Source organism: Stigmatopora argus, chromosome 6, assembly GCF_051989625.1.
Source record: "Stigmatopora argus isolate UIUO_Sarg chromosome 6, RoL_Sarg_1.0, whole genome shotgun sequence".
NCBI classification, from domain to species: domain Eukaryota; kingdom Metazoa; phylum Chordata; class Actinopteri; order Syngnathiformes; family Syngnathidae; genus Stigmatopora; species Stigmatopora argus.
In genome coordinates, this window is record NC_135392.1 from 20,244,090 (window position 1) to 20,270,363 (window position 26,274).

Below are 26,274 nucleotides of genomic sequence, written 5' to 3' on the forward strand. Positions count from 1 at the left end.
TATATATATATATATATATTATATATATATTATATATATATTTATATATATATATATATATATATATATTATATATATTATATATATATTTATATATATATATATATATATATATATATATTATATATATATATATATATATATATATATATATATATATATATATATATATATATATATATATATATATATATATATATATATATATATATATATATATATATATATATATATATATATATATATATATATATATATATATGACAGTACAGAAGATGAAGGAGCGAGCCTCCACTACTTCAGACTAATTCAGACTTGCACATCTAATTTTCCCTTAGTGTCAAGGGATATATATATATATATATATATATATATATGTGTATATGTATATATATATATGTATATATGTATGTATATATATATGTATGTGTATATGTGTATATGTGCATATGTGTATATATGTATATGTATATATCAGTGGCGGGCCGTCAGGGCCTTCAAGGCCTTCTCTGCTGGCCTAAGAAATATCTGAATCCTTATATTTTGTCCATCAATACTTATTATTCCAAATGGTCTGTTAGCTTCCTTTCATTGCTTTTCCCCCTGGTTGCACTGCTTCCAGATGTGTGTTTTCATATTGAAGCATTTACAATCACATTTCAGCCATTATTTGTTGCCAGGATCAGAAATCTGCCTCAAAGCCTTCACAATCAGTTCTGCGGTCTCTGCTGCATTAAACAAGACTGTTGCTTTTAACCAATCAGATTTCGAGTTGGCAACCCCACAATGCTTTTTCGCAGCCATTGGCATTTTGCTGGATGGGATACGTCATTGCTTTCACCAACTATGATTGGCTAGCTATAGAGAGTAGGCGGGCCAAAGCCATAGTGAGGCAGCCAGAGATCGCAAACTCCGCCCACAATGCCCGACAGAGGCAAAAACAAATGGATTTGGTTGCAGATTTGCTCACAAAGCTATTTTCCAGACGGACTTTTCCAGAAAAAAAATGGACATCATTAAGAAAGGGCGGTCAACTCCGAAGCTAGCGAGCCTGTTACAGCCGGGAAAAGGGTGTGTGCGCCACTTTCAGTGCGCTAACTTAGCTGCACAAGCAAATATATTGTTGTGTTGATTTAAAGCCATTTTCAAGACGGACTATGCCGGAAATATGACAGGACAGGCTCGACTTTCATCATTAGCTTCGATGGTGATAGAAAGAAGGAAGAAAGAAAGGAGGATGGATATTGTGTACAGTTAAAAAGGATTTTTGGTGAGTATAATATGGCTATATTCCTAAATAATATTTCAATTGTGGGCCCGGTTCTGATATCTGAAAACCTCCAGTGTTTGTATTTAAGCTCCAGTGTTTGTATTTAATAACTAAATGCTGCTAGGAAGTGGATTTTACCCCAGTTTAATTTTTGCTGTTTCGCCATTGACGTCCATTGCTGTCTTTTCCCGGGAAAAATCACCCCCCTGGCCTGGTTGTAATGTCTCAAAAGCTCCAGTATTTGTATTCAATCAATAAATGCTGCTAGGAAGTGGATTTTACCACATTTTAGTGCATTTTTTTGCCGTTTCACGTATGGACGTATCAACGTTCATCGCTGTCTTTTTACCGGGGAAATGATACTCCGGGCCCAGTTCTGATGTCTAAAAAGCTCAAGTATTTGTATTTAATCAATAAATGCTGTTTTCGGCTGGATTTTACCCCATTTTCGGGCAATGTTTGCCCGTACGCCATTGACGTTCATCGCTGTCTTTTCCCGGGAAAATCACCCCCCTGGCCTGGTTTTAATGTCTGAAAAGCTCCAGTATTTGTATTTAATCATGAAATGCTGCTAGGAAGTGGATTTTACCACATTTTGTGCATTGATTCATTGATTGTTTTCTATGTGTCGCAGCTGTAGCTGCAGTAGAGGTTTTATAGGCATAAAATAGTTTTTGAGGGTTGGATTGATACGTTGAAGGCGCTACCAGAAAATGCACGGACCGCCACTGATATATATGTATATGTGTGTATGTATATGTTGTACTTACAATTTGCTTACTGAATGCAGCTTTACTGATATTAAACCATGAAAATCTCCCGTGTTCAAGCTATGGCCTATAAGAGAAAAGATAAAAAAATATTTTTGCGAGCGTTTCAAGCACGGTTATGGCGATGCCAGGCGCGCGCGGCCGTTTCCATACGTCGTCGTAGCTCGTAAATATATTAACAATAATGTGACACCGGCTAAGATATACCACAGGGCCACTGCCATATTATTTGCTTCCAGAATCAATGCGGCAGTACAGAAAAATATTTTAGCGAGCGTTTCAGGCATGGTAATGGCGACGCCAGGCGCGGCGAATCGTCGTAATTCGTAAAGCATTACTGATATTAAGACAATCTCCCGTGTTACTTACAATTGGCTTCGAGAATGCAGCTTTGCTGGTATTTATTAACAAATTGAGCCACCGTCGTGATGAGTTTTTCACCGTGTGTCCGCAGGCGGTTCAAGGTAAATGTGGCCAGGCTGTAGGTAGATCTGGTGTCATACCCGGATGTCCAGTGTAAACATCCAATCGAAACATCCCCACTTTTATTTGTTTAATCAAATAATAAATTAAACACTTTAATTTTTCACACAGTTTACAAGAAATTACAATTAATATACGTTGGATGAAATTTATGATATGTTAGAGAAAAGACCGGTCAAATAGCCTATATGGCCCCATATGGCAACTACAAGACCGCTTTCTACTTCCGCTTTAAATCTTCATCTCAAAATGTACTGCCCCCCGCTGGACATATTTCTAAATACAAGTACGTACCTACAATGTGCTGCCAAATTTTTATATTTTTTATTTTATCCGTGCGTTTACAGTAGTAGCAATTTAGACACGCAATGTAATTTATCCCGTTTCGGCGAGAAAAAACAACACTAGAAGATTTATGTGAAATTCTAAGTGCCTTGGACAGACTAAAGATTAATCTCAACGTTTTCTATGCTGGTATAAATTTTCTGGAGTAGGATTTTTTTATGATATGTTAGAGAAAAGACCGGTCAAATAGCATCTCACTTTTAGTTATAGTGATGTGTGCCAATAAGAACAATATTTTAATTTTAAATAATTTCCCATTATTTTAGGAAATATATATCCAAAATGATTTGCTGAGAACCTTAATTCAAAGATTAATCTCAACGTTTTCTATGCTGGTGTAAGTTTCTATTTCTTCTGTCACGTACTGTTCTGCGTATGTTTGGCCGTGAATAAATGCCCTTGTTATGCCTAAATGAATGTTATCTGTAACGGGCCGTATATGGCCTGCGGGCCGAGGTTGAAAAACATGTACACACACGAGTGTGCGAATCCCGTTTCGGCGAAACGTCCGTTCGGCGAAATGTCCGTTCGGCCAAATGTCCGTTCGGCCAAACGTCCGTTCGGCGAACTGTCCGTCGGCCAAACGTCCGTCGGCCAAACGTCCGTCGGCCAAACGTCTGTCGGCCAAACGTCTTTTGGCGAATCCTCCGAGTACCTTGTTCTGGAACTAGCGTTCATCTCGCAACAGCACCACTGTTCTCTGTGGTGTTCTGGTGGTGTAATTGCAGTTTAAAACTATTACATTTTTATCGAAAGTTTTTAATATTATCGTTAACATTTTTTTTTCATAATAATTATTGTTATATATATGTTAATGTATGTATATGTATGTAAATGTATGTACATGTATGTATGTGTATATATGTATGTATGTATGTATATGTATGTGTGTGTATGTGTGTGTATGTGTGTGTATGTGTGTGTATGTGTGTGTATGTGTGTGTATGTGTGTATGTGTATGTGTATGTATGTGTATGTATGTGTATGTATTTGTTTGTGTGTATGTATGTGTATGTATGTGTATGTGTTTGTGTATGTATGTGTATGGATGTGTGTGTATGTGTATGTATGTGTGTATGTATGTATGTGTATGTATATGTATGTGTGTGTATGTGTGTGTATGTGTGTGTGTGTGTATGTATGTGTATGTATGTGTATGTATGTGTATGTATGTGTATGTATGTGTATGTATGTGTATGTATGTATGTATATGTATATATATAGATGCATGAACCGTGAAAATCGAGGGAAGACTGCAGCTTCATGATGTCTGTAATTATGGTGGTTTTCTTTTTGTGTATTCCAGGAAAGCCTGATCTTAGTGCCTACAACCTTTTACCACTGTCTATTGGTGAAATTAAAGCCATTAAGAGCACATTAAAACAGTGAAACAATCATATTTTATTTGTTTTGTTTCAGCATTAAGATGTATATGTATGTGTATTATGTATTCATAGCCTGACTACCAGTGAGTTCTAAAAGAAAAATTCTGTCTTTGATTCCTCGGAACTCACTAACCGATTTTTTTTCCACCTATACCTAAACTGTGTTACCTCCATACACCTCCATTCAACAACAGATGAATCCTGCTTCCATCACTGCAGGAAAGTCTGGATGGCGGCTGTTGTTTCCCACCACTGCATCCGCAAAATTCAAAGAAATACTGTAATGAGGAAAATGAGGAGCAAATGCAAGGAAGGGGAAACTTCCACTGCCGTCTCTCCATTTTAGCGTGAATGAATCTACCCTTTGTTATATCGAAAAGTACGAGGGTAAAATTAGGAATACGTCTTCAATCTCTTTTCGTAAGACAGCACAGAAGGTTGTTACGGTTCATAGTACATTATTGTATTTTCTCACGTATAAGGTGCTCACTTAAAACTACCTTAAAATCACCTCCGTATTCATGGTTTTAATAGGGAGTACAAATGTCATCGCATGTGGTATTTCTGAGATAATGCATGACTCAAAAGCACATTATTAGTGTCAAGGAAGTTAGTAATTTATTCAGAAATGGTTGTTGCAAAACAGAAAATAACCAACAAATAGGAAATGTTAATTTGCCGACATCTACTGGTGAAAAAGAGCGCAGTGGTACCTTGAGATACGAGCTTAATGCGTTCCGGGACTGAGCTCGTATGTTGATTTACTCGTATCTCAAATCAGCGTTTCCCATAGAAACGAACTATATACAAACTAATTCATTCCCACCCTCTGAAAAAACACCAAAAACAGGATATTGGAATGGAAAACATTTTTATTTGTTCTAATTCGCCATCTATTAACAGAGTAACAAATAACTAGTGGTTATAATGTTTAATACTACTAAAATGAGACATTATGTAGGTCTATTTATAGTACATACAATGCAGATTTCGCGGAGGAGAGAGAGAGAGAGAGACTTTGCACGGCAAAACGCTCGGAACATAACATAAATAAATGAATTTGGATTACTATATAAACTCAATACAATAATCCCTCGATTATCGCGGTTAATGTAGACCAGACATGGCCGTGATAAACGAAAAACCGCTAAGTAGTGTCACCCCTATTTAATAAAAAATATGTATATATTTTACTTCAGTGATGAGTTCTAGTAGCAAGCGGAGGACAGGGGAGTGGCTTCCGCTTGCGAGTTTCAGCGTGGATTTTCACATTTTTATCTACTTAAAAAAAAAAAAAAGTTTAGTGCTGAGTTCTAATAGCAAGGAAAGGACAAGGGAGTGGCTTCCGCTTGCAAATTTCAGCGTGGCTTTACACATTTTTCCGCTGGCTTTTTCGCATATTATTGACTCGGTCAGGCTATCTCCTGCGAACTGTTTATCTTTTATCTATATTAAATGAAGGCTCTCGATCTTGTCATGAATGTCACTGCGCAGGTTAGTCCTTTGGAAGGCTTCTTATCCTTAATCGCGTCCTTCTGCTTCAGGATGGTGCATATCGTATTCCTCTCATATTGGCGAGCAAGCTCCGCCACGCGTACACCTCATATTTTTCAATTATTTCTCGATTAATATTGATTGTTATCATTCGCCTTTTCTTTGCACAACTCTTCATTCCACCTGTTTGCTTTGGACCAATTGTTGTTCCCTTTGTATTCTGCACTGACTAATGGGAAAAACACTGGAAAATGCAACGCTCCACCCAGTGCTCGTAGAGATCTTTACACAAGGGAGATGCGGCGAGAAAGTCAGTGCACTAAAATCATAAGCAGCCTCGCGTCTTGGCCACCTGGCTTTCTCGTATGCTCGTATCTCAAAATTTGTCTCGTATCTCAAGGTAAATATTTGCTTGGAATTTTACTCGGATCTCAAATTGCTCTTATGTCGGAGCAGGAAAGGTATTTTAGACATAAATAGATAGGTAATAAGTAAGTTAATAAATAAATACATGAATAAATATATAAATAAATAAATAAGCGTGTGGTCGTGACCGGATGATTCGCCTAAAGACGTTTTGCCAGACGGACAGGTCGCCGAATGGACGTACCGCCGAACGTTCATTCGGCCGAACGGAGGTTTCGCCAAAACGGGATTTGCGCGCTCGCCCCGCCCCCGGATCGTGTGTGTGTACAAGTTTTTCAACCTCGGCCCGCGGGCCATATACGGCCCGTTAGGATTTTTAAACCGGCTTGCCGCTGGCGTTGTCCAAATTATAGTAAAAATCAATGATTCATTTCCCTTTGCCGCTCATCACTCTCAATTTATTTGTCTACAGTCAATGGCAGCCCGGGAATAAGCACTCTTGGGCGGGCAGATGTAGCAGAACCGAGCCGTGAAATGACAGCAATCGGGTCAAATCCATTCTAAAACTGCATTTAATGATTAAATACAAATACTGGAGCTCTTTGGACATTAGAACCGAGCCCAGGGAAGTGAATTCCTCGGTAAAATGTCGCGATAAGGCAAAAAAACGTCTACATACGTCCATTTGCCAAACGGATCAAAATGCTCTCAAATTCGGTCAAATCCAGCCGAAAACAGCGTTTAATGATTAAATACAAATACTGGAGCTCTTTGGACATTAGAACCGAGCCCAGGGAAGTGAATTCCTCGGTAAAATGTCGCGATAAGGCAAAAAACAGTCTATATACGTTCAAAATGCTCTCAAATTCGAAAACAGCCTTTAATGATTAAATACAAATACTAGTATTGTATATACAAATACTAGTATTTGTATTTAATCATTAAACGTTCTTTTTGCCTGATTAAATACAAATACTAGTATTGTATATACAAATACTAGTATTTGTATTTAATCATTAAACGCTGATATTTTTTTATACGTTTTTTTCCCCCACCGGGACCGACTCGTCCTCAACATGCCCGATCAACAGACACGCGACATTTCACCGAGGATCTCACTTCCCTGGGCTCGGTTCTAATGTCCAAAGAGCTCCAGTATTTGTATTTAATCATTAAATGCTGTTTTAGAATGGATTTGACCCGATTGCTGTCATTTCACAGCTCGGTTCTGCTACATCTGCCCGCCCAAGAGTGCTTATTCCCGGGATGACATGCCCGCCCAAGAGTGCTTATTCCCGGGCTGACATGCCCGTCCAAGAGTGCTTATTCCCGGGCTGCCATTGACGGTAGACTAATAAATTAAGAGTGATGCGCGGGACAGGGAAATGAATCATTGATTTTTACTATAATTTGGACAACGCCGGCAGCGGGCCGGATTGAAAATCCTAACGGGCCGAGGTTGAAAAACTTGTACACACACGATCCGGGGGCGGGGCGAGCGCGTGAATCCCGTTTCGGCGAAAGCTCCGTTCGGTGGAATGTCCATTTGGCGACCTGTCCGTCTGTCAAACGTCCGTCGGCGAAACGTCTTTAGGCGAATCATCCGAGTACCGCGTGTGGTACCTTGAGATACGAGCTTAATGGGGACTGAGCTCGTATGTCGATTTTCTCGTAACTCAAATGAACTAAAAACAAACTAATTCATTCCCACCCTCTGAAAAAACAACAAATAGTTTAATAGGTTGGTGTAATAGCACTAAAATTTGTATAATATTATTAAAATTTGACAGATTTCGCGGAGGGGAGAGAGACGGACAGAGAGAGGGGGGACTTTTTGCACGGCAACGCGCTCGTAACATAACAAACAAATTTAAATGAACTTGGATTACGATGCAGACACTCAAAAAAAAGTTTAATGTAACCTCACACTAAACTTAATTCTAATTTTGTTTTACATTTTTATACCTTTCTTCTCGGGTTGGCTCTATTTGCCCCGCCTCCACCCTAACTTTCAGCTGCAGGTAAAAGGAACCTATCAAGGGTTGTTTGCTTTTGTATTTCCTTCAAAATATTCCGAAAATGATGCACACAAATGTCCTCACAATAGGATTTCGCACGACCACTTGCCAACGAGAAGTACTATATACGCCATTCGCACTGACTAACGGGACAAAAACACTGAAAAAATGCACCGCTCCGCCCAGTGCTCCCAGAGACATTACATGAGGTTGCGACCACAGAGACATTACACGAGGGAGTTGCGGGGAGAGAGACAGTGCCCATGATGTTCTTAAGAGCAGCCTCTCGCGTCAGCTGTCTGCTCGTTTATCAAAATTTGTCTCGTATCTCAAGATAAATATTTGCTCAAACTTTTACTCGTATCTCAAATTGCTCCTATGTCGGGGCACTCGTATTTCGAGGTACCACTACATATTTTCACGCCTATACAGTAATACAAGTACAATTATCAAGAAGTGTCTTTATTAAATATTGAAGCTATTAGTATAGGAAAAGTCAGTGGCGGTCCATGCATTTTCTCGTAGCGCCTTCAACAAATGAATCCAACCCTCCAAAACTATTTTATGGCTATAAAACCTTGACTGCAGCTACAGCTGCGACACATAAAAAATAATAAATAAATCAATGCACAAAAATGGGGTAAAATCCACTTCCTAGCAGCATTTAATGATTAAATACAAATACTGGAGCTTTTCCGACATTACAACCGGGCAAGGGGGGTGATTTTCCCGGGAAAAGACAGCGGTGAACGTCAATGGCGTACAGGCAAACATTGCCCGAAAATGGGGTAAAATCCAGCCAAAAACAGCATTTATTGATTAAATACAAATACTGGAGCTTTTTAGACATCAGAACCGGGCCTAGAGTATCATTTCCTCGGGAAAAAGACAGCGATGAACGTCGATGCGTCCATATGCGAAACGGCAAAAATTGTGCTAAAATGGGGTAAAATCCACTTCCTAGCAGCATTTATTGATTAAATACAAATACTGGTGCTTTTCAGACATTACAACCGGGCCAGGGGGGTGATTTCCCCGGGAAAAAGACAGCGATGAACTTCGATACGTCCATATACGTCCATTCGCGAAAAGGCAAAAATTGCACTAAAATGGGGTAAAATCCACCTATTAGTAGCATTTATTGATTAAATACAAATACTGGAGCTTTTCAGACATTACAACTGGGCCAGGATGGTAATTTCCCCGGCAAAAGACAGCGATAAACGTCAATGGCGAAACGGCAAAAATTGCACTAAAATGGGGTAAAATCCACTTCCTTCCAGCATTTAGTGATTAAATACAAACACTGGAGCTTTTCAGATATCAGAACCGGGCCCACAATTGAAATATTATTTAGGAATATAGCCATATTTTACTCACCAAAAATCCTTTTTAACTACACAATATCCATCTTTCTTTCTTCCTTCTTTTCTATCACCATCGAAGCTAATGCTGAAAGTCAAGCCTGACCTGTCGTATTTCTGGCATAGTCCGTCTTGAAAATGGCTTTAAATCAACATAACAATATATTTGCTTGTGCAGCTTGCTCCAGATACAGTTTGGTAGCTCTGGCTAATCACTAGCCAATCATAGTTGGTGAAAGCGATGACGTATCCCTACGCCTGCGACAAGGCAATGACGTATCCCTACGCCTGCGACAAGGCAATGATGTATCCCTACGCCTGCGACAAGGCATTGTCGTGTTGCCAACTTGAAATCTGATTGGTTAAAGTAACAGTCTTATCGACGCTTGTTTAATGCAGCAGAGCCTGCAGAACTGATTGTGGCAACAAATAATGGCTGAAATGTGATTGGTTAAATGCTTCAATATGAAAACATCTGGAAGCAGTGCAACCAGGGGGAAAAGCAATGAAAGGAAGCTAACAGACAATTTGGAATTATTTAATAAGTATTGATGGACAAAATATAATTTATGATTCAGATATTTCTTAGGCCAGCAGAGAAGGCCTTGAAGTCCCTGACAACCCGCCACTGGGAAAAGTCTGAGTTTGATTTGTTTAATAAGGGACAACACATTAATGAACATATTCATATTAATGTTAATGCTAATATATATGTAGCCGAGGACTAATTTCCATCTTTAGTCCCTTGTGTAGGTTGAAGATAAACGATGACGCATACTAGACATACACACACACATGCACACATATATGCATACACATTTCCACACACACACACAGCACAGTTTTAGACGTGTTGGGATTGCAATTTTATTTGTCTAACAGCCAGGCTTTAAGATGATTGGAGAAGAGGTTCACAGATGGGAGTTCACATATGTCAATTGGTCTTGAGTTGCAGGCATGTGCGGCACAGACAGAGAAGGTGCTTTGGCTGAATGGACTCTTTTTGAAGTGAACTACGCAGTCACCTCGAGAGCCAGCCCATGTTGGTGTATTGGAATTTTTGTACAACATTTTGCAGTGGAGGAGCAGCTTTGGGATGAAAGATTTTGTAAACTAAGGTGCCATCTGCATATTTAACAGTTCAGGTGTTTGTTTTTTAAATATCTGACAGTGGTGGTGCGCTTTTGGTTTTCTGTCCACTACTTTCAGAGCTTGCTTATAAATGGTTTCAATTGGTTTTAGTGTTGTTTTGCAGGCCGATGACCAACTGTAATGTATAAATGTCTAAATATAATCTATATATAAAAAACGAAAATAGTTCCTCCATGATTTAAATCCCCACAAAACAGGTTCTCACTTCTCATTCAAATGGCTTTTCTGCTGAATGTGTCATTTGAGGTAGTTAGGCTTTCCACATTTTTCCATCGGAAAACTCGCTTACAACCTTCGCTTCGCTGCATGTTTTTCAGAGGAGACCTTTTCTCAAAAAATTCGTCAGTGCTGAGCAGTGGCGGTCCGTGCATTTTCTTGTAGCGCCTTCAACGAATCAATCCAACCCTCAAAAACTATTTTATGGCTATAAAACCTCTACTGCAGATACAGCTGCGACACATAAAAAATAATCAATAAATCAATGCACAAAAATAGGGTAAAATCCATTTCCTAGCAGCATTTATTGATTAAATACAAATACTGGAGCTTTTCAGACATTACAACCGGGCCAGGCGGGTGATTTCTCCGGGAAAAGACAGTGATGGACGTCAATGGCGAAACGGCAAAAATTGCACTAAAATGGGGTAAAATCCACTTCCCAGCAGCATTTAGTGATTAAATGCAAACACTGGAGCTTTTCAGATATCAGAACCGGGCCCACAATTGAAATATTAGGAATATAGCCATATTTTACTCACCAAAAATCCTTTTTGACTGTACACAACAACCTCCTTTCTTCCTTCTTTTCTATCGCCATCGAAGCTAACGCTGAAAGTCGAGCCTGTCCTGTCATATTTCTGGCATAGTCCGAATTGAAAATGGCTTTAAATCAACACAACAATATATTTGTTTGTGCAGCTTGCTCCAGCAACAGTTTGGTAGCTCTGGCTAATCACTAGCCAATCATAGCTGGTGAAAGCGATGACGTATCCCTACGCCTGCAAGAAGGCAATGGCGATCCCTACGCCTGCGACAAGGCATTGTGGTGTTGCCAACTCGAAATCTGATTGGTTAAAGCAACAGTCTTATCGACGCTTGTTTAATGCAGCAGAGCCTGCAGAACTAATTGTGAAGGCCTTGAGGCAGATTTCTGACCCAAATAATGGCTGAAATGTGATTGGTTAAATGCTTCAATATGAAAACACAAATCTGGAAGCAGTGCAACCAGGGGGAAAAGCAATGAAAGGAAGCTAACAGACAATTTGGAATTATTTAATAAGTATTGATGGACAAAATAATATATGATTCAGATATTTCTTAGGCCAGCAGAAAAGGCCTTGAAGGCCCTAGTAGCAAGCGGAAGATGGGAGTTTAAAAAATCATTAAAATAAAAAGCTTAGTTTAATTGTAATGTCTGTCTGAATGTTGCTTCAGGTGTAGCGCGTCGGTAGATTTGAAGTCACGACCTCCAAAAAACGCGTCAAGAGGAAACGCACTGTCAATCCCGGTTGCGCCTAAAAATAAACCATGTTTCGAGTGAATATTTCTATTTGATATTTGGTTGGACCCACCTATGAGTATTCAAGCCAGGTTGCATTTGAGATATTAGTCTGACGGTACTCGGAGGTTTCGTCGAAAGACGTTTGGTCACCGGACGTTTGGTCGACCGGACGTTTGGTCGACCGGACGTTTGGTCGACCGGACGTTTGGTCGACCGGACGTTTGGTCGACCGGACGTTTGGTAGAACGGACGTTTGGTAGAACGGACGTTTGGTAGAACGGACGTTTGGTAGAACGGACGTTTGGTAGAACGGACGTTTGGTAGAACGGACGTTTGGTCGCCGGGTTGTTACTGTTGAACCAGCTCTCAAAATTACAATCATGAGAGAGAGAGAGTGAGTTTAATATCTAAATATCTAATATCAAAATATCAACAGTAAGCTCTCTGTCATAATTTGACAGCGACCGAATCCGGCGACCAAACGTCCGTTGTACCAAACGTCCGTTCTAACAAACGTCCGGTCGACCAAACGTCCGGTCGACCAAACGTCCGGTTGACCAAACGTCCGGGGACCAAACGTCTTTCGACGAAACATCCGGTCACGTAGTCGGACAGTCACTATGAGAACAGACTAAATAATTATGTGCGTATTAATGTGAATTGAGTTAGTTTGCACCCAGAAATACAATTTGAGCAAAAGTGTTTTTTGATCGATATTCTGCTGCGGATTGGGTAGGGAGTGCTAAATTAAGTGCTGTGGAGTTTTCTCTGTGTATGGCTCGAGGCTATAAGTCGCTTAGAACAGTGTTAGAATCTCTGCAAGAGTTGTGAGCTCTTCCCACTCCGGAAATAAACTGAATGGTAGGTGGGCGAGCGAGGGGAGTATATCAGGGGGCGTGACAAATCATCCCTCCCTTCACGGAAGTGTTAAGCTGAAGAGTGAAGTGCGTTTTTATTTTTTGTGTGACCCGCTGCAGGAAAATAAACCCTGTGAATACACAACCTCTACTGAGTAAAGCGTTTGAATAAAATTCATTTTGTCTTAACAGTCCACTATCCAGCTTGATATTAACAGACGGTCTGCGTTATATCTTGATTTTAATCCATTATGAGGCTAGTTGATTTTTTTCCCAAAAGATATCTGCGCGACATACCTTAACAATTACCGTTTTTACTCGCATATAAACCGAATTGGAAGTTTTACAGTTGTTAAAAAGGGAAGGGGACTTACATAGGAAAAACTTAAAATCGTGAAACGATGAAAACCACAGGGGGAGATGAAGCTAAGATAAAAAAACAAGAAGCATGGGCAGCTTAATGGTCAATGGTCACATGTGGTGCCATTGGGTTTACACCCTTTCATCACCGGTAATGTAAAAATTTCAGGGGATGTGTACTTAAATGAAGAAAGTCATACTCCTTTGTCACCGGCGGGAACGATGTCAAGTCCGCCACAATACTGCAGCACCGACAACAGCCAAAAATGTCAAATGTGCTGGATTTTCAAACTAAAAGAGATCAAGCAAGACAAATGACAAAGCAAGGATGTTCTTATTGGGTCAATCTAAAATACCAAAATGGAAGCAAAGACAGAGAAAATATTACTATCCAAGAACTTTAATGCGATAGATGTGAACTCAGAAATATGTGCCAGATAAAGTGAGAGAAGAGAAAGACAGACTAACTAATGTAGCAGTGGGAGAAAGGGAATGAAGTAATTCAGTGGGAGCATAAAATAAAGAAGTGTTGGGAGGTTTTCTTACATTTGCCGCAACAGGGAAGGCAAACAATATGATCTCAGATACAGACCTGGCATTCCCCAGCCAGATAGGTATACTGATCCTGATAATCAATTTCCAATTTTAATAAAAGGAGCCCAGGGACAGTACATACCATGGACAACCTTGGACCTTGAGGGATTTGTGGCGTGGCTCCCTGCTATTCATGAAGGGGCCAGCAAGTGGATGAGGGCGTTTGAAGAAGAGACAATAGGCAAAATACTGGCCGTTGGTGACATCAAAGCTGTGTGGCAAGAGTTCTGGGAATACTAACAATGGAAAATATCCTTTACTTGAGCCAACATATTTGGATGCCTAACCAAATAGGCAGAATGAAGGTTGAGTTCAATCCGTACCGTAGAGACTTGTGGGCAACATTGTGGAGGGAATATCCAATCAAGATTGATCCAAAGGCCCTGAAAGGACAGCCAATCACTGATACGGAAAACCCTCCAGAAAACATCAGCTGGCAGCTCAAAAGGTGGAAACAAGAAACAGAAGAGGAGGTTGACAACAGTCCTCTGGATGACACTATCAGAGCGGCGGTTGTTGAAGCCATGCCAACTCCCGTGAGAAGCAGGCTGGTACTTATAGATGTTGTTGGACTAGCGTCAAAGTCGCATTGAGAGTTCTGTGAGCACGTAGTGCACGCCATCGAAAGTACAGACGAGATGAAAAAGTGCTGAAAGACCAAGACAAAGAACTGCAAAGAATAGTAGCTCAGCTACAGCTTGGGGAACTGTCCACCAACAACAAGCCTCAGCCAAAGATTCTAAGCTAAGCGTGGAAGCACAAGTGGTGACGCCACTGTCACCACCACCTCCACCTCCAACGCCCCCGGCAGCCCTGGCCCTTCCAGTCCTCCATGTGTATGCCCAGCAAGCAAGAGTGCATCCATCAAGTCTCTCTCTCTTTCTCTCTCTCTTTCTTTCTCTCCCTCCCATCTGTGAACTCCGCATTGTATTGAATAATATCTCATTTTATTATTAAACATTATCACCACTAGTTATTTGTTACTCTAATAGTAGATGGTGAATTGCACAATAAAAATATGTTATCCATTGGAATATCCTGTTTACTGGTGTTTTTAAGAGGGTGGGAACAACTTTGTATTTAGTTTATTTCTTTGGCAAACATTGATTTGAGATACGAGTAAATCGACATATGAGCTCAGTCCCAGAAAGCATTAAGCTCGTATCTCAAGGTATGACTATTCACATTCTACCCAGTATACTCGGTTAAAATAATAGCCACATCTATTACGTATACACTAGCGCATATTTAGCAATAGACCAGGGGTCTCAAACCGAATCCGCAAAGGGCCGCACTGGGTCCTGGTCTTTGTTTCAACTGATCCAGTGTCGACAGTTTAACCAATGAGGGGTCTTCTCAAATAAGTAGCAACTGGCTGCAATCAACTGATTACACTTGGAAAAGGTGTCCACTTGTTCGGTTTGAATGAAAACCTGCTTCCCCTCTGGGCTTTGAGGACTGGTTTGAAATTGCTGCGATAGAAACTGGCATTCAGGCAGAATAGGCAGATGAAAGAGTGCTCGGAGCCCTCTCAGAAGAGTCTTTCTGCGGGACGAGCCACCCAGGGTCAAGCTCGGCGGAGTGGGTCGACCGAGAGTTTTCCTGCGGGACGAGCCATTCACTGAGTTATACCGTGAGAGCAGCAGGGAACCGCGAAGGGTGACGACGTCCGTCCAGGAGGCTGACGATGGGGAAGAGGTGAAGCGAGCGCCCAAATCCTGCATGTGCCAAGGCACCATCTCAAGACAATGAGGGACGACTTTGCTGTCCTGGGGTCCCTCCAGCGGACACTGTACTGATCATGGGCAGGTGATCGAAGAAAAGGGACTGGGGGACCCCAGATGCCGGTTTTACAGAGGCACAATAATCCTCTGGGTGGCGATAAAGTGGAAATATCGCTCCTGCCACATTCGTCAGGACCGGCCTGCACCGGAAGTTCAAAGAACTGAACTGTGTGATGTGTTCGATTGTTGGAACTGTACTATCGTGTTTGTAGTTAAAAACTACAAAAGGAGGGAATATTGTGGAATTACATCTAATGAACCCATTATGCATTATAATATAGAGACATGCATGGGCGCAGCTCGAACTCGATTGGGTAACCGAGAAACATCCTGTGTTTGCATAGCAACGAGCGGAGTGACCTGCCAAAGAGAGTTCTAGAACCAATGTGTTTTTGCCAAAACGATGACGATAGAGTGCATGTTTCCTGTTTTCGTTGATAATAGGCCTATAAAAGACGCAAGCTTTTGCAATAAAGTGGGTCATGCCTCCCTTCTGAACCAGAATGTGTATTGTGCATTTGTTCATCTTCAATAATATTAATACATTACATTTTTCATATGCGTATAGCTGTAACATTTAATAAATACACTTCTTGACAATTGTACAGTAATACCTTGATTATCTCGGTTAATGCGGGGTTGGACCCCCCTGTAAAAAGTGAAAATCGGCGAAGTAGGGTCACCCCCAATAAAAAGGAAAAAAATGTTTTTTTCTTCAGTGCTGAGTGCTAGTAGCAAGCGGAAGACAGGAGATGCTTCCGCTTGCGAGATTCAGCGGGGATTTTCACATTTTTACGAACTTTAAAAATAAAATACAAAATAAGCCGCCTCGTGGTGTAGAGGTTCACTCAAAACCTTTTCGAGGATGGGCGGTATGGAAAATAAATGAATATATATTTTTTTCATTTCCCCAGTAAAGCAGCAATAACCGAAGCGCGAAGTAGCGAGGTGTCTCTACTTGTGTACCTGTATTTCTGTATAGCTGTGAAAACTTGGTATGGAAGTAATAATAGAGGTGATCCTTCTTTGCTTAGATTATCATTGCCATGTCTGGTCTACATTACCCGCCATATTTGAGGGATTACTGTAACTGTACTGTCTCTAAGGAAGCTGCGTCGGCCATATGAATAACCGACTGCCAAAAGATCATAACCTTGAATATGACTATCATCACAACAAAGTACAGTACAAACTTTATTTTTAGTAATATTAAATGTTATTTTTTTATAATTGTTCTTGTTAGTGCATGAATAGTAAACAGTCTTGTACTGGGTGAGTTAGATAGTAGTAAAGAGAAGGTTTTAAAAGTAAGTACACTAACACCTCGCTACTTCGCGCTTCGGTTATCGCTGCTTCACTCCTTCGTGGGTCAAAAAAAGTATTCAATTAAAAATATATTTTTCAAAAATCCAACGGACGCTTCCCGCACTTCCGAGGAACGTTTCAGATAGCCAAGATTCAAGCCGATTGGCCAGCACCCCTTGAGATCTCAGATGCCGATTGGGCAGCACTCCGTGACATCACAGATGCCAATTGGCCAGCACTAATGACATCTCGGATGCCAACTGGCCAGCACCCAATGACATCTCGGATGCCGATTGCCCAGCACCCCGTGACATCTCGGATGCAGATTGGCCAATTCGGCCAATTCTTCTCTGCATTTCTGGAGCCCTTCATCATGCCGCCTAGATGCTCTACCCTTTGGTGCATCTAGTGAATCGAAGAAAAAGCGAAAAATGCTAACAATTAATGAAAAAGTGACTCTATTGGACATGTTTAAAGTGGGAAATAGCTTCGCGACCGTAGCTAAAAAAATATGGAGTTAATGAATCTACCGTTCCTTTTTTTTCTCTCCAAGATGGCGCCGTCACGCGACAGCCAGTGGCAGTAGCTCTGTCCACTCTTATTTGTTTTTCGTGTTTTACAGCCTTTCTATCTTTTTAAATTACATTTTAATATTTCTTAATACATTCCTTTTTACTTTACTTTGTACTTTATACTTTTTACTTTAATGTTTTTACAACTTTCTTTGTTCTGTTAGCATGGCTTCTTTCTGCTACTTCTTTTTTGGAACCATTCAGACATGCCTACGCTGTCATACACATGGGACTAGCTGTGAACAATACGCAGCAGAAGGAGCAACACCTCAATGACGCTGGAAATCCGGAGCTGGACAAAAGTGCCGGGAGACGAAGCGACGCTTCAGACCAACCATTCCATCATGGGATAAGATGGAAGAGCTGTCGGCGCTTACCAGGCCGGAAACGGAGTCGAGGGGTTCTACTCTGCTACTGTTGATTCTTCAGCTCCAGACTACTGAGGAACTGTGCGGATAAGCTTGGAAGAGTGACTGCATATTCTCTACCTCGGTCACAGTCTGCAGAAGTTCCCCATCTTGTGGAAGACTTCCTGTGTGTGGTTCCAGTTTTATCCAACTGTACAACGTCTTTTTCTTGAGTCTGTATCCGTTTTTGCTACCGCAACCAAGATGGCGCCGCTCAAGTGGCAGCCGGTGGCGGTAGCTCGTCCGCTCTTGCTCGTTTTGTGTTTTTGCTGCTTTTCTGTCTTAATGATTTGATTTGGTGATTCTTAATGATCCCATATACTTTGCTTTGCTTTGTACTTTGTGCTTTTGCTTTGTTCTGCGGCCTTTGCGACTGTATTGGATTGGATAACTTTATTCATCCCGTATTCGGGAAATTTCGTTGTCACAGTAGCAAGAGGGTGAGGATGCAGAAATAGGAAAGGCATTTTATACATAAATAAATAGGTAATAAGTAAGTTAATAAATAAATACATGAATAAATATATAAATAAATAAGCGTGTTGCTGAAATATATATATATACATACATACCTGTACATACACATACATATACACATACGTGTACATACATATATATATATATATATATATATATATATATATATATACATACATACATACACATAGATGTACATGCATGCATACGGTAGGTCTTAACACAGCCATTTGTTTTGTTAAAAAGCCTGACAGCTGATGGGAGGAAGGATCTGCGGAAGCGCTCCTTCCTGCAATGAAGGTGCAGCAGTCTATTGCTGAAAGAGCTTCGGAGGGACTCCACTGACTCATGCAGGGCCTGGGAGGTGCTGTCCATGATGGACATCATCCTGGTCAGCATCTTCCGCTCTCCCACTTCCTCTACAGAGTCCAGAACAGAGCTGGCCCTCCTGACCAGCTTATTCAGCCTGTTCCTGTCCCTCTCCGTGCTCCCGCATCCCCAACAGACCACTGCATAAAACACTGTAGATGCCACCACAGTGTCGTAAAAAGTCCTCAGCAGTGTCCTGCACACTCCAAAGGACCGTAGACTCCTCAGTAGGTAGAGGCGGCTCTGGCCCCTTTTATACAGGGCATCTATGTTTGTGGACCAGTCTAGTTTGTTGTTGAGGTGAACACCCAGGTACTTAAAATTCTCCACGATTTCAATGTCCGTACCCTGGATGTTCACCTGAGTGGTCTGTTGAGGACTCCTCCGAAAATCGCTGACCATTTCCTTTCTCTTACTGGTGTTGATGTAGAGGTGGTTTTGCCTACACCAGTCAACAAAGGCTGTGATGACTCCCCTGTACTCTAGGTCGTTCCCGTCCATCACTCATCCAACAATAGGGATGTCGTCAGAGAACTTCTGGAGGTGGCAGGTGTCTCTATTATGTTTGAAGTCTGATGTGTAGAGGGAGAAGAGGAGTGGGGAGAGCACCATGCCTTGCGGGGCCCCCGTGCTGCAAGCTATCACAGACGTACAGTCCTGAAGTCTCACATATTGTGGTCTGTCAGTAAGGAAGTTTATGATCCATGCGGCTAGGTGGTTCCTTACTCCAGCCTCCTCTAGTTTCCCTCTCAGTAGACCGGCTGAATGGTGTTGAACGCACTGGAGAGGTCAAAAAACATCATTCTCACCGTGCTTCCCGTGTTCACCAGGTGTGAAAGAGACCTGTGCATCAGGTAGGTGGTAGCATCTTCCACACCAATGCCTGGACGATACGCAAACTGCAGAGGGTCCAGCTCTGCCTCCATCAGGGGGCTGAGGTGATTGAGGATGATTCTCTCCAAAGTCTTGGTCAGGTGAGAGGTTAATGCTACCGGTATGCTGAAGTGGTTTGGCTCCCTGGGGTTTGCAGTCTTTGGAACTGTGACCACACAGGAAGGTGGGGGACCTTCTGTAGACTGAGGCTGAGGTTGTAAATATGCAGAATCACTTTGCCAAGCTGATCCTCACAGTCTCTCAGTAGTCTAGAGCTGAGGCCGTCTGGACCGGTAGCCTTCCTTGCCTCGATCTTCTTAAGCGGTTTTATCAACTGATCGACAGTAATGCAGAGACCGGTGGAAGAGTGGGAGGAAGAGGAGGAGGAGAAAGAGGGGGAGAGTTGCTTCTGGTCTGGGGGGTCAGGGGAGTGGGGGCAGAACTGAATCTGTTAAAGGACTGATTCAGTTCATTGGCCCACTCCCTGTCTCCGGACTCCGGGTCTCTCTCACTGTTGCCTCCATGGCCCAAAATGGTCCTCAAGCTCCTCCAGACCTCTTTGGTGTTTCCTCGCTGGAGTTAGTTCTCTAGCTTCCTCCTGTAGATGATCTTTCCCTTCATTATCTCTCTTCAGCTCCTTCTGGATCATTTTCAGACTCACTTTCTTCCCAGACCTAAAAGCCCTCTTCTTGTTCAGGATGGCCCTGAGATCCCTGGTGACCTACGGCTTATTATTGGAGAAACAACGGACCTTCTTGGAGGGTACAGTGTTCTCAACACAGAAGTTAATATAATCTGTGATGCAGTGGGTCAAGCTGTCAATTTCTTTCCTATGTGAATTGCACAGCACCTCCCAGTTAGTGGTCTCAAAACATCCCCTCAGTACCATGTTGGTCTTCTCGGTCCATCTTTGTATGATCCTCATGATAGGTTTTATTTTCCTCACCATAGGGATGTAGGTGGGGATCAGATGGACCAGGTTGTGGTCTGAGCAGCCCAGTGGGGGCAGGGGGATTGAGCTGTATGACTCTTTTGTGTGGGCATACAGCAGGTCCAGAGTTTTTTGTTCCCTGGTGTGGCACTTCACATACTGAGTGAAGGTGGGGAGAGTAGAAGCCAAAGAAGCATGGTTAAAATCACCGGAGTTAAGAAGGAGAGACTGGGGGTGTGACGTCTGCAGCCGCGACACAGTAGCGTGAAGCAGCTCGCAAGCGACTGCCGCATCGGAGGAAGGAGGTATATACGCAGTTATTACGATAACGTGCGAGAACTCCCGGGTGATGTAAAACGGCCTGATGCTAACAGCTACTAGCTCGATATCTCGAGTGCAAAGTTGCTCCTTCACCGTAATATGCCCGGGACTACACCATCTACTATTAATAAAAACAGCTTGTCCCCCACCTTTCTTCCTACTGCTCTCCTCAGCATTTCTGTCCGCACTCACCAGCTGAAAATCATCCAAGGAAACGAGAGAGTCTGGTGTTAGTTCATTCAGCCAGGTCTCCGTGAAGCACATAATACAGATTTTCCGATATTGTCGTTGTAGTTTGGTAAGCGCCGTTAGCTCTTCCATCTTATTGGGGAGAGATCTTACGTTCCCCATAATAATAGATGGGATGCTGGGTCTGAAGCGTCACTTTCTCTCCTGACATTTTCGTCCAGCTCTGCATCCTCTTCTCTTCCTCTTTAACTCCGCGGGGAGGTCCGGGGGCATCCAGGTGTTGCGTAGTGCTAACAGCTGATCCTTTGTGTAAAACAGCAGAGGCATGGCTGAATGGGTCAAAAATGTAATGTCCAGAATTTGCCAAGATAAACTAAACTAATAGATCAAAGACTGCCTCTCGCACAACTTGAGTCTTGAAGTAGAGTCTTGAAAGTAAAGTTGTAAAACATTAAAGCATGGAGTATAAAATATAAAGTAAAGTAACAAGTATAATCTTAAGAGACAGTAAAACGTAAAAATATAGGATAACAAAGCTGTAAAAAAGCTGTGAAAACACAGAATATGAGTGAGGGTTTAGAGAGCTACTGCAACTGGCTGCCGCTTGAACAAAGTACAAAAAGTAAAATACATATATACACACATACACACATACATAAACACACATAAAAACCAAAAGCAAATAAATACGTTAGAAATACTGACAGAATAAATTGGCTTTATCCTCTACTACTTGACGCCGGCGCCCCGCACCTGCGCGCCGACACCCTGCACCTGTACGCCGACACCGGCACCCCGCACCTGCGCACCGACACCCCGCACCTGTACGCCGACACCGGCACCCCGCTCTCGTGTGCCCAGTGACCGCGATCCTCTTGGTGGCGGCCCCGACGAGGGCAATTCTCCTGGTTGTGGGGCGACGCCAATTCTCCTGGCGGGGGCCCCGGCTACGGCGATTCTCCTAGCGGGGGCGACGCCAATTCTCCTGGCGGGGGCCCCGGCTACGGCGATTCTCCTAGCGGGGGCCACGACGTAAGCGTGGACTACTTGGAGGCCGAGGGCGGAGACCCTGATGGCGAGAACTTGGAGGCTCAGGACGGAGACCCTGATGGCGAGAACTTGGAGGCCGAGGACGGAAACTCCGGCGTTGAGAACTTGGAGGCCAAGGATGGCCATCCCTTTGGCGTGGACTTCAAGGCTGCGGACAGCCATCCCCTTGGCGTGGACTTGGAAGCCGTGGATGGCCATCCCTTTGACGTGGACTTGGAGGCCAAGGGCAGAGACAACGATGATGACTCGGGGGGGTGATCAGCCTTCAGGCTCCCTTCGATGCTTCCTACAGTATTGTCTCAGTGTTAGGTGAGTCGCTTCGCCACCTCGCTCTAACCTCTGCATGGACTGTCCAGGGCAAAACGCACCGCTACTACTATGCGGGCCTGACTGGATGACCTCGACAGGCCAGCTCGCCGCTTCTTTGCGGCCCGGCCGGCACGACCCCCTGAAGGGCCTGCTCGCCGCTTCTTTTCGGGCCAGCCGGGAAGACCCCCTGAAGAGCCTGCTCGCCACTTCTTTTCGGGCCAGCCGGGAAGACCCCCTGAAGAGCCTGCTCGCCACTTCTTTGCGGGTCGGCCAGGACAACCCCCTGAAGGGCCTGCTCGCCGCTTCTTTGCGGGCCGGCCGGGTCGAGCTCCCGACTGGGGATTCATTTTTTTTCCATGTTTTGGACGGCACGTTTGCCCTCCTCCGGGCCCCCTGCCTCCCTCCCATTTGTTTCTATATTGGAGTGTTGGATTTTTGGGACGTCTTGGATTCCTCCCTTAAGGGGGGTACTATCATGTATTGTTGGGATTTTGTTTGAGGTGTGTATGTGCATGTTTCCTTGTGTGTGCTGTCTGGGTTATGTGTGTCCCTCTGGGCTCCCCTTCCTTATGTTACCAGGTGTGCTTCGTAATTATCCCTTGTGTGTCTATTTATACGTTGTGTCCTGGTATGTCTGGTTGTTGGATTATTGCTTGCGTTTGGTTATGTCGTCTCACTGTCAGTGTGCGTATGTGCTATCCGGTTAGGATTGTTTCTTTATTGATTTTTACCAAGTCCTGAGTTTGCATGGCTTTTTCTGTTAGTTCTTGGTTGTTTAGAACCAAAAGACTATTGTTGCGCTATTAAAAAATCTGTTTTGAAAAATGGGTTAGATGAGAAGGGAAAATTTCAGTTACACGCATAGCACAGCAAACGTGCATGTAATTATGTACACTTATGCTCCAGAAGAAGTTCAGCACTTCAAATCAATCAAGGAAAATGTACAGATATGATATGAGAAGCAATTCAGCAGTTCAATTCAATCAAAGCAAAGCATCAGCAGGATACCAAAACAGCCCTAGCAGCTGTCGCTGATTCAGCCATTTGGCCAATGCGAATAGCACGGAGTTCCTCAGTCTCATCAGCCCGAGCAGCTTCCATAGCCTTAGACCTGGCCATACGAACCTCCCTATTGTTTGCGGGCCCCACCCATATTGCCCCTCCTAAGTCCACACTCTCAGTAATAGGCATCTGAGCATGGTCGGGGCTATGTAACCATGATATAGATGAAGAATGATGAGCTTCCGCCGAGGTGGAAGCCTCGCCACCACTTTGGAATGCAGAAGATTGTGTTGTGCTGCCATCTTGTTGGGCTTCAATTGTTTACGCCTTTCCCAACTTGATACGAAATGAGAACTCCTCTTTTTGGCATATGCAAAAAAGGAATGTGTAATATATACAAAAGCAGGAGTATGCCTTTTAGGAATAAGTATGGAAAAGTGACGGTCAATTTCAAAAGAAAGGCTGACGAATGTTACCTATTTAAGCAATGTTTGGGTGTTATTTTTGGTAAAACATTGTAAACCAAAGTGAAAATATGACGAAAATAAATACACAATAGCGGTGCTGTTGCGTAGTTCATGCAACTAACTTAAACCACCACTAGAGAGAAGCAAGCTAACATTTCAGGTCAGGCATACTCATCGATAATACTTGCAAATCCTCAAAGCTTGAGTTTACACACTTAGAGAAGATAAAGAAATTCAATCACTCGTCTATTAGGATTCGACAGCCGTTTCTGGCCACCATAATGTCAACCGTCTACGATGCCCAGTTTGGATCCGACAGCCGTTTCTGGCCACCATAATGTCAACAGTCGAAGATGCACGGTTTGGATCTGACAGCCATTTCTGGCCACCATTATGTCAACTCTTGACGATGCAGGGTTTGGACAAAAGTAGCGTGAGATTCTTAACGTAAAAAATCCACCCACCCATTAATCGCACTTTATCTATTCCTGCTCCCCGAAACACGTTTTTTTTCCTGTCGTGACGGAAAGACTCAGGGAGACGCAATGGTGCTGGACGCGCTGACCCAAGACTCCTTTCCACGTCATTTACAAACGTCATTTTGGGAAGAATTTCCGCCAGCGAGTTTCCAGGTGCACACACACAACACGCTTTATAAGGATTAGAGAATAGATAAAGTGATTTATGGATGGGTGGATGTTTTATACCTCCCGTCACGTCAGAAAAAAAGTGGCGGAAACTTCTGAAAATGACGTTTGTAAATGACCTGGAAAGGTGTGCTACGTTACGACCAATCAGCCACGCGGTGCGTTTAGTCATGTAAAAACAACGATTCATACATCAACTCTGCTTTCATCTGTAACAAATAAAAGTCTAGTTTACACACTTAGAGAAGGTGAAGAATTCCATCACTCGTCTATTAGGATCCGGCAGCCGTTTCTGGCCACCATAAAAATTGTCAACTCTTTACGTTGCATGGTTTGTACAAACGTAGCCAGAGTCTTAACATACACATATATACACACACACTCACAGACCCATAAATCATGCTTTATAAGGATTATTGATTAAAGCCTTTATTTTTGTGAAGCAGCACTCCTGTCTGATCTACTTCATGCATCTTTGGGTCCGACTCCGCTGCGCACCCGAGGCGTATTCATAACAAAAAGCATTAAATTAAATAAAATTGGCTGTCTCAAAACACACTATCCACGTTTCAAGATTCTCTATTACATACCTGTACAACTCGCCTAAATGCTCCCCTTATTATTGATTGCAATTCCCCTTATTAAGCGATTATAAACCGTACAAGTGCAACGCGGCACACATTTTCACACACACATAGGGCACATATGAAAGTCTAAAATGTATGTAGTACTACAAAGTGAATGGCTTTCGGCCCAGGTAGAATGGGCTTTTGCCGCCATCTGGTGGACAAACGAGCATTACATCTCCCAATATAACGACCGCGGAGGGAACTCTTTCACCGGCGTAGAGCACAGGTTCACAGGGATTTTTGGCCTTTATATTCATTTTAAGACATTAACAAATCATTTTCTTTCTTTCTCCTTTTTCAATTTTGTGTTTCCTCACATCTTTCATACAAAATTGGGACTGTTGGGGTTATTCTGGATAATATTATAGATGTATGCATTTTAATTACTTTTGTATAAGAGTGTCTTTAATTTGAGACTGGGGCAAACTCGAGGTCACCCTGCTGGCTCCAGCTTGTTGACATAACACCTCACCCTCATTCTGTTTACTGGGAGATAGACCTCGCAACCCAGACACCCAGATGCAAGTTCGCAATGAAGATCTACGAAGAAACTCATAAATTGTTTTGACTGGGACGCCAGCAGTTTACCTTATAAAGAAATTATTATGCTTATACTGCAAATTCTTACGCAGGTGTTTTGGTTTCGATCTAATATGAGCAGTTGTTTTTTACCTCAAGGGTGCTATTCGGTTACCTTATGCAATTGTTTTGAATCAGATTACATTAAATGTTTTCAGTTATGTGCGACTAAATACAGAGAAGAGGAGGCTGCACGTCAGAATGCTCAGGAACGAAGGCGCGTTATGAGTGTATTCTTGCAAGTTGTAATCAGTTATGTGAACGATGTCTTCCAGTTTTAATTAAATATTTCTAATAATGATTTAATGGTATTAATCATTATTCAAACAGGGACACTTTGACCAATTTTAAAGGGTTTAGTTGGTAGTTGTGTGAGGACCGTGGAACGAATGAGAGAATTTAAC

The 26,274-nt window shown here is 42.5% G+C and overlaps 1 protein-coding gene across 5 annotated transcripts in view; it reads left to right on the forward strand.

Annotated features, from left to right (window-relative positions):
* pdrg1 (p53 and DNA-damage regulated 1) overlaps nucleotides 1–18,661 on the forward strand; it is a 44,818-nt gene extending 26,157 nt beyond the window's left edge. For 2 of the 5 annotated variants that reach the window (XM_077601993.1, XM_077601990.1), the window contains one exon: nucleotides 10,445–10,843. In XM_077601993.1, the coding sequence (XP_077458119.1) occupies nucleotides 10,445–10,632 (188 nt within the window). In that variant the 3' untranslated portion in view covers nucleotides 10,633–10,843. Of the gene's footprint in view, nucleotides 1–4,174; nucleotides 4,268–10,444; nucleotides 10,844–17,824 lie in introns of those variants that run through there. The other 3 variants (XM_077601991.1, XM_077601995.1, XM_077601994.1) reach the window with 3 other exon arrangements.
* The last annotated feature ends 7,613 nt before the right edge of the window (nucleotides 18,662–26,274 follow it).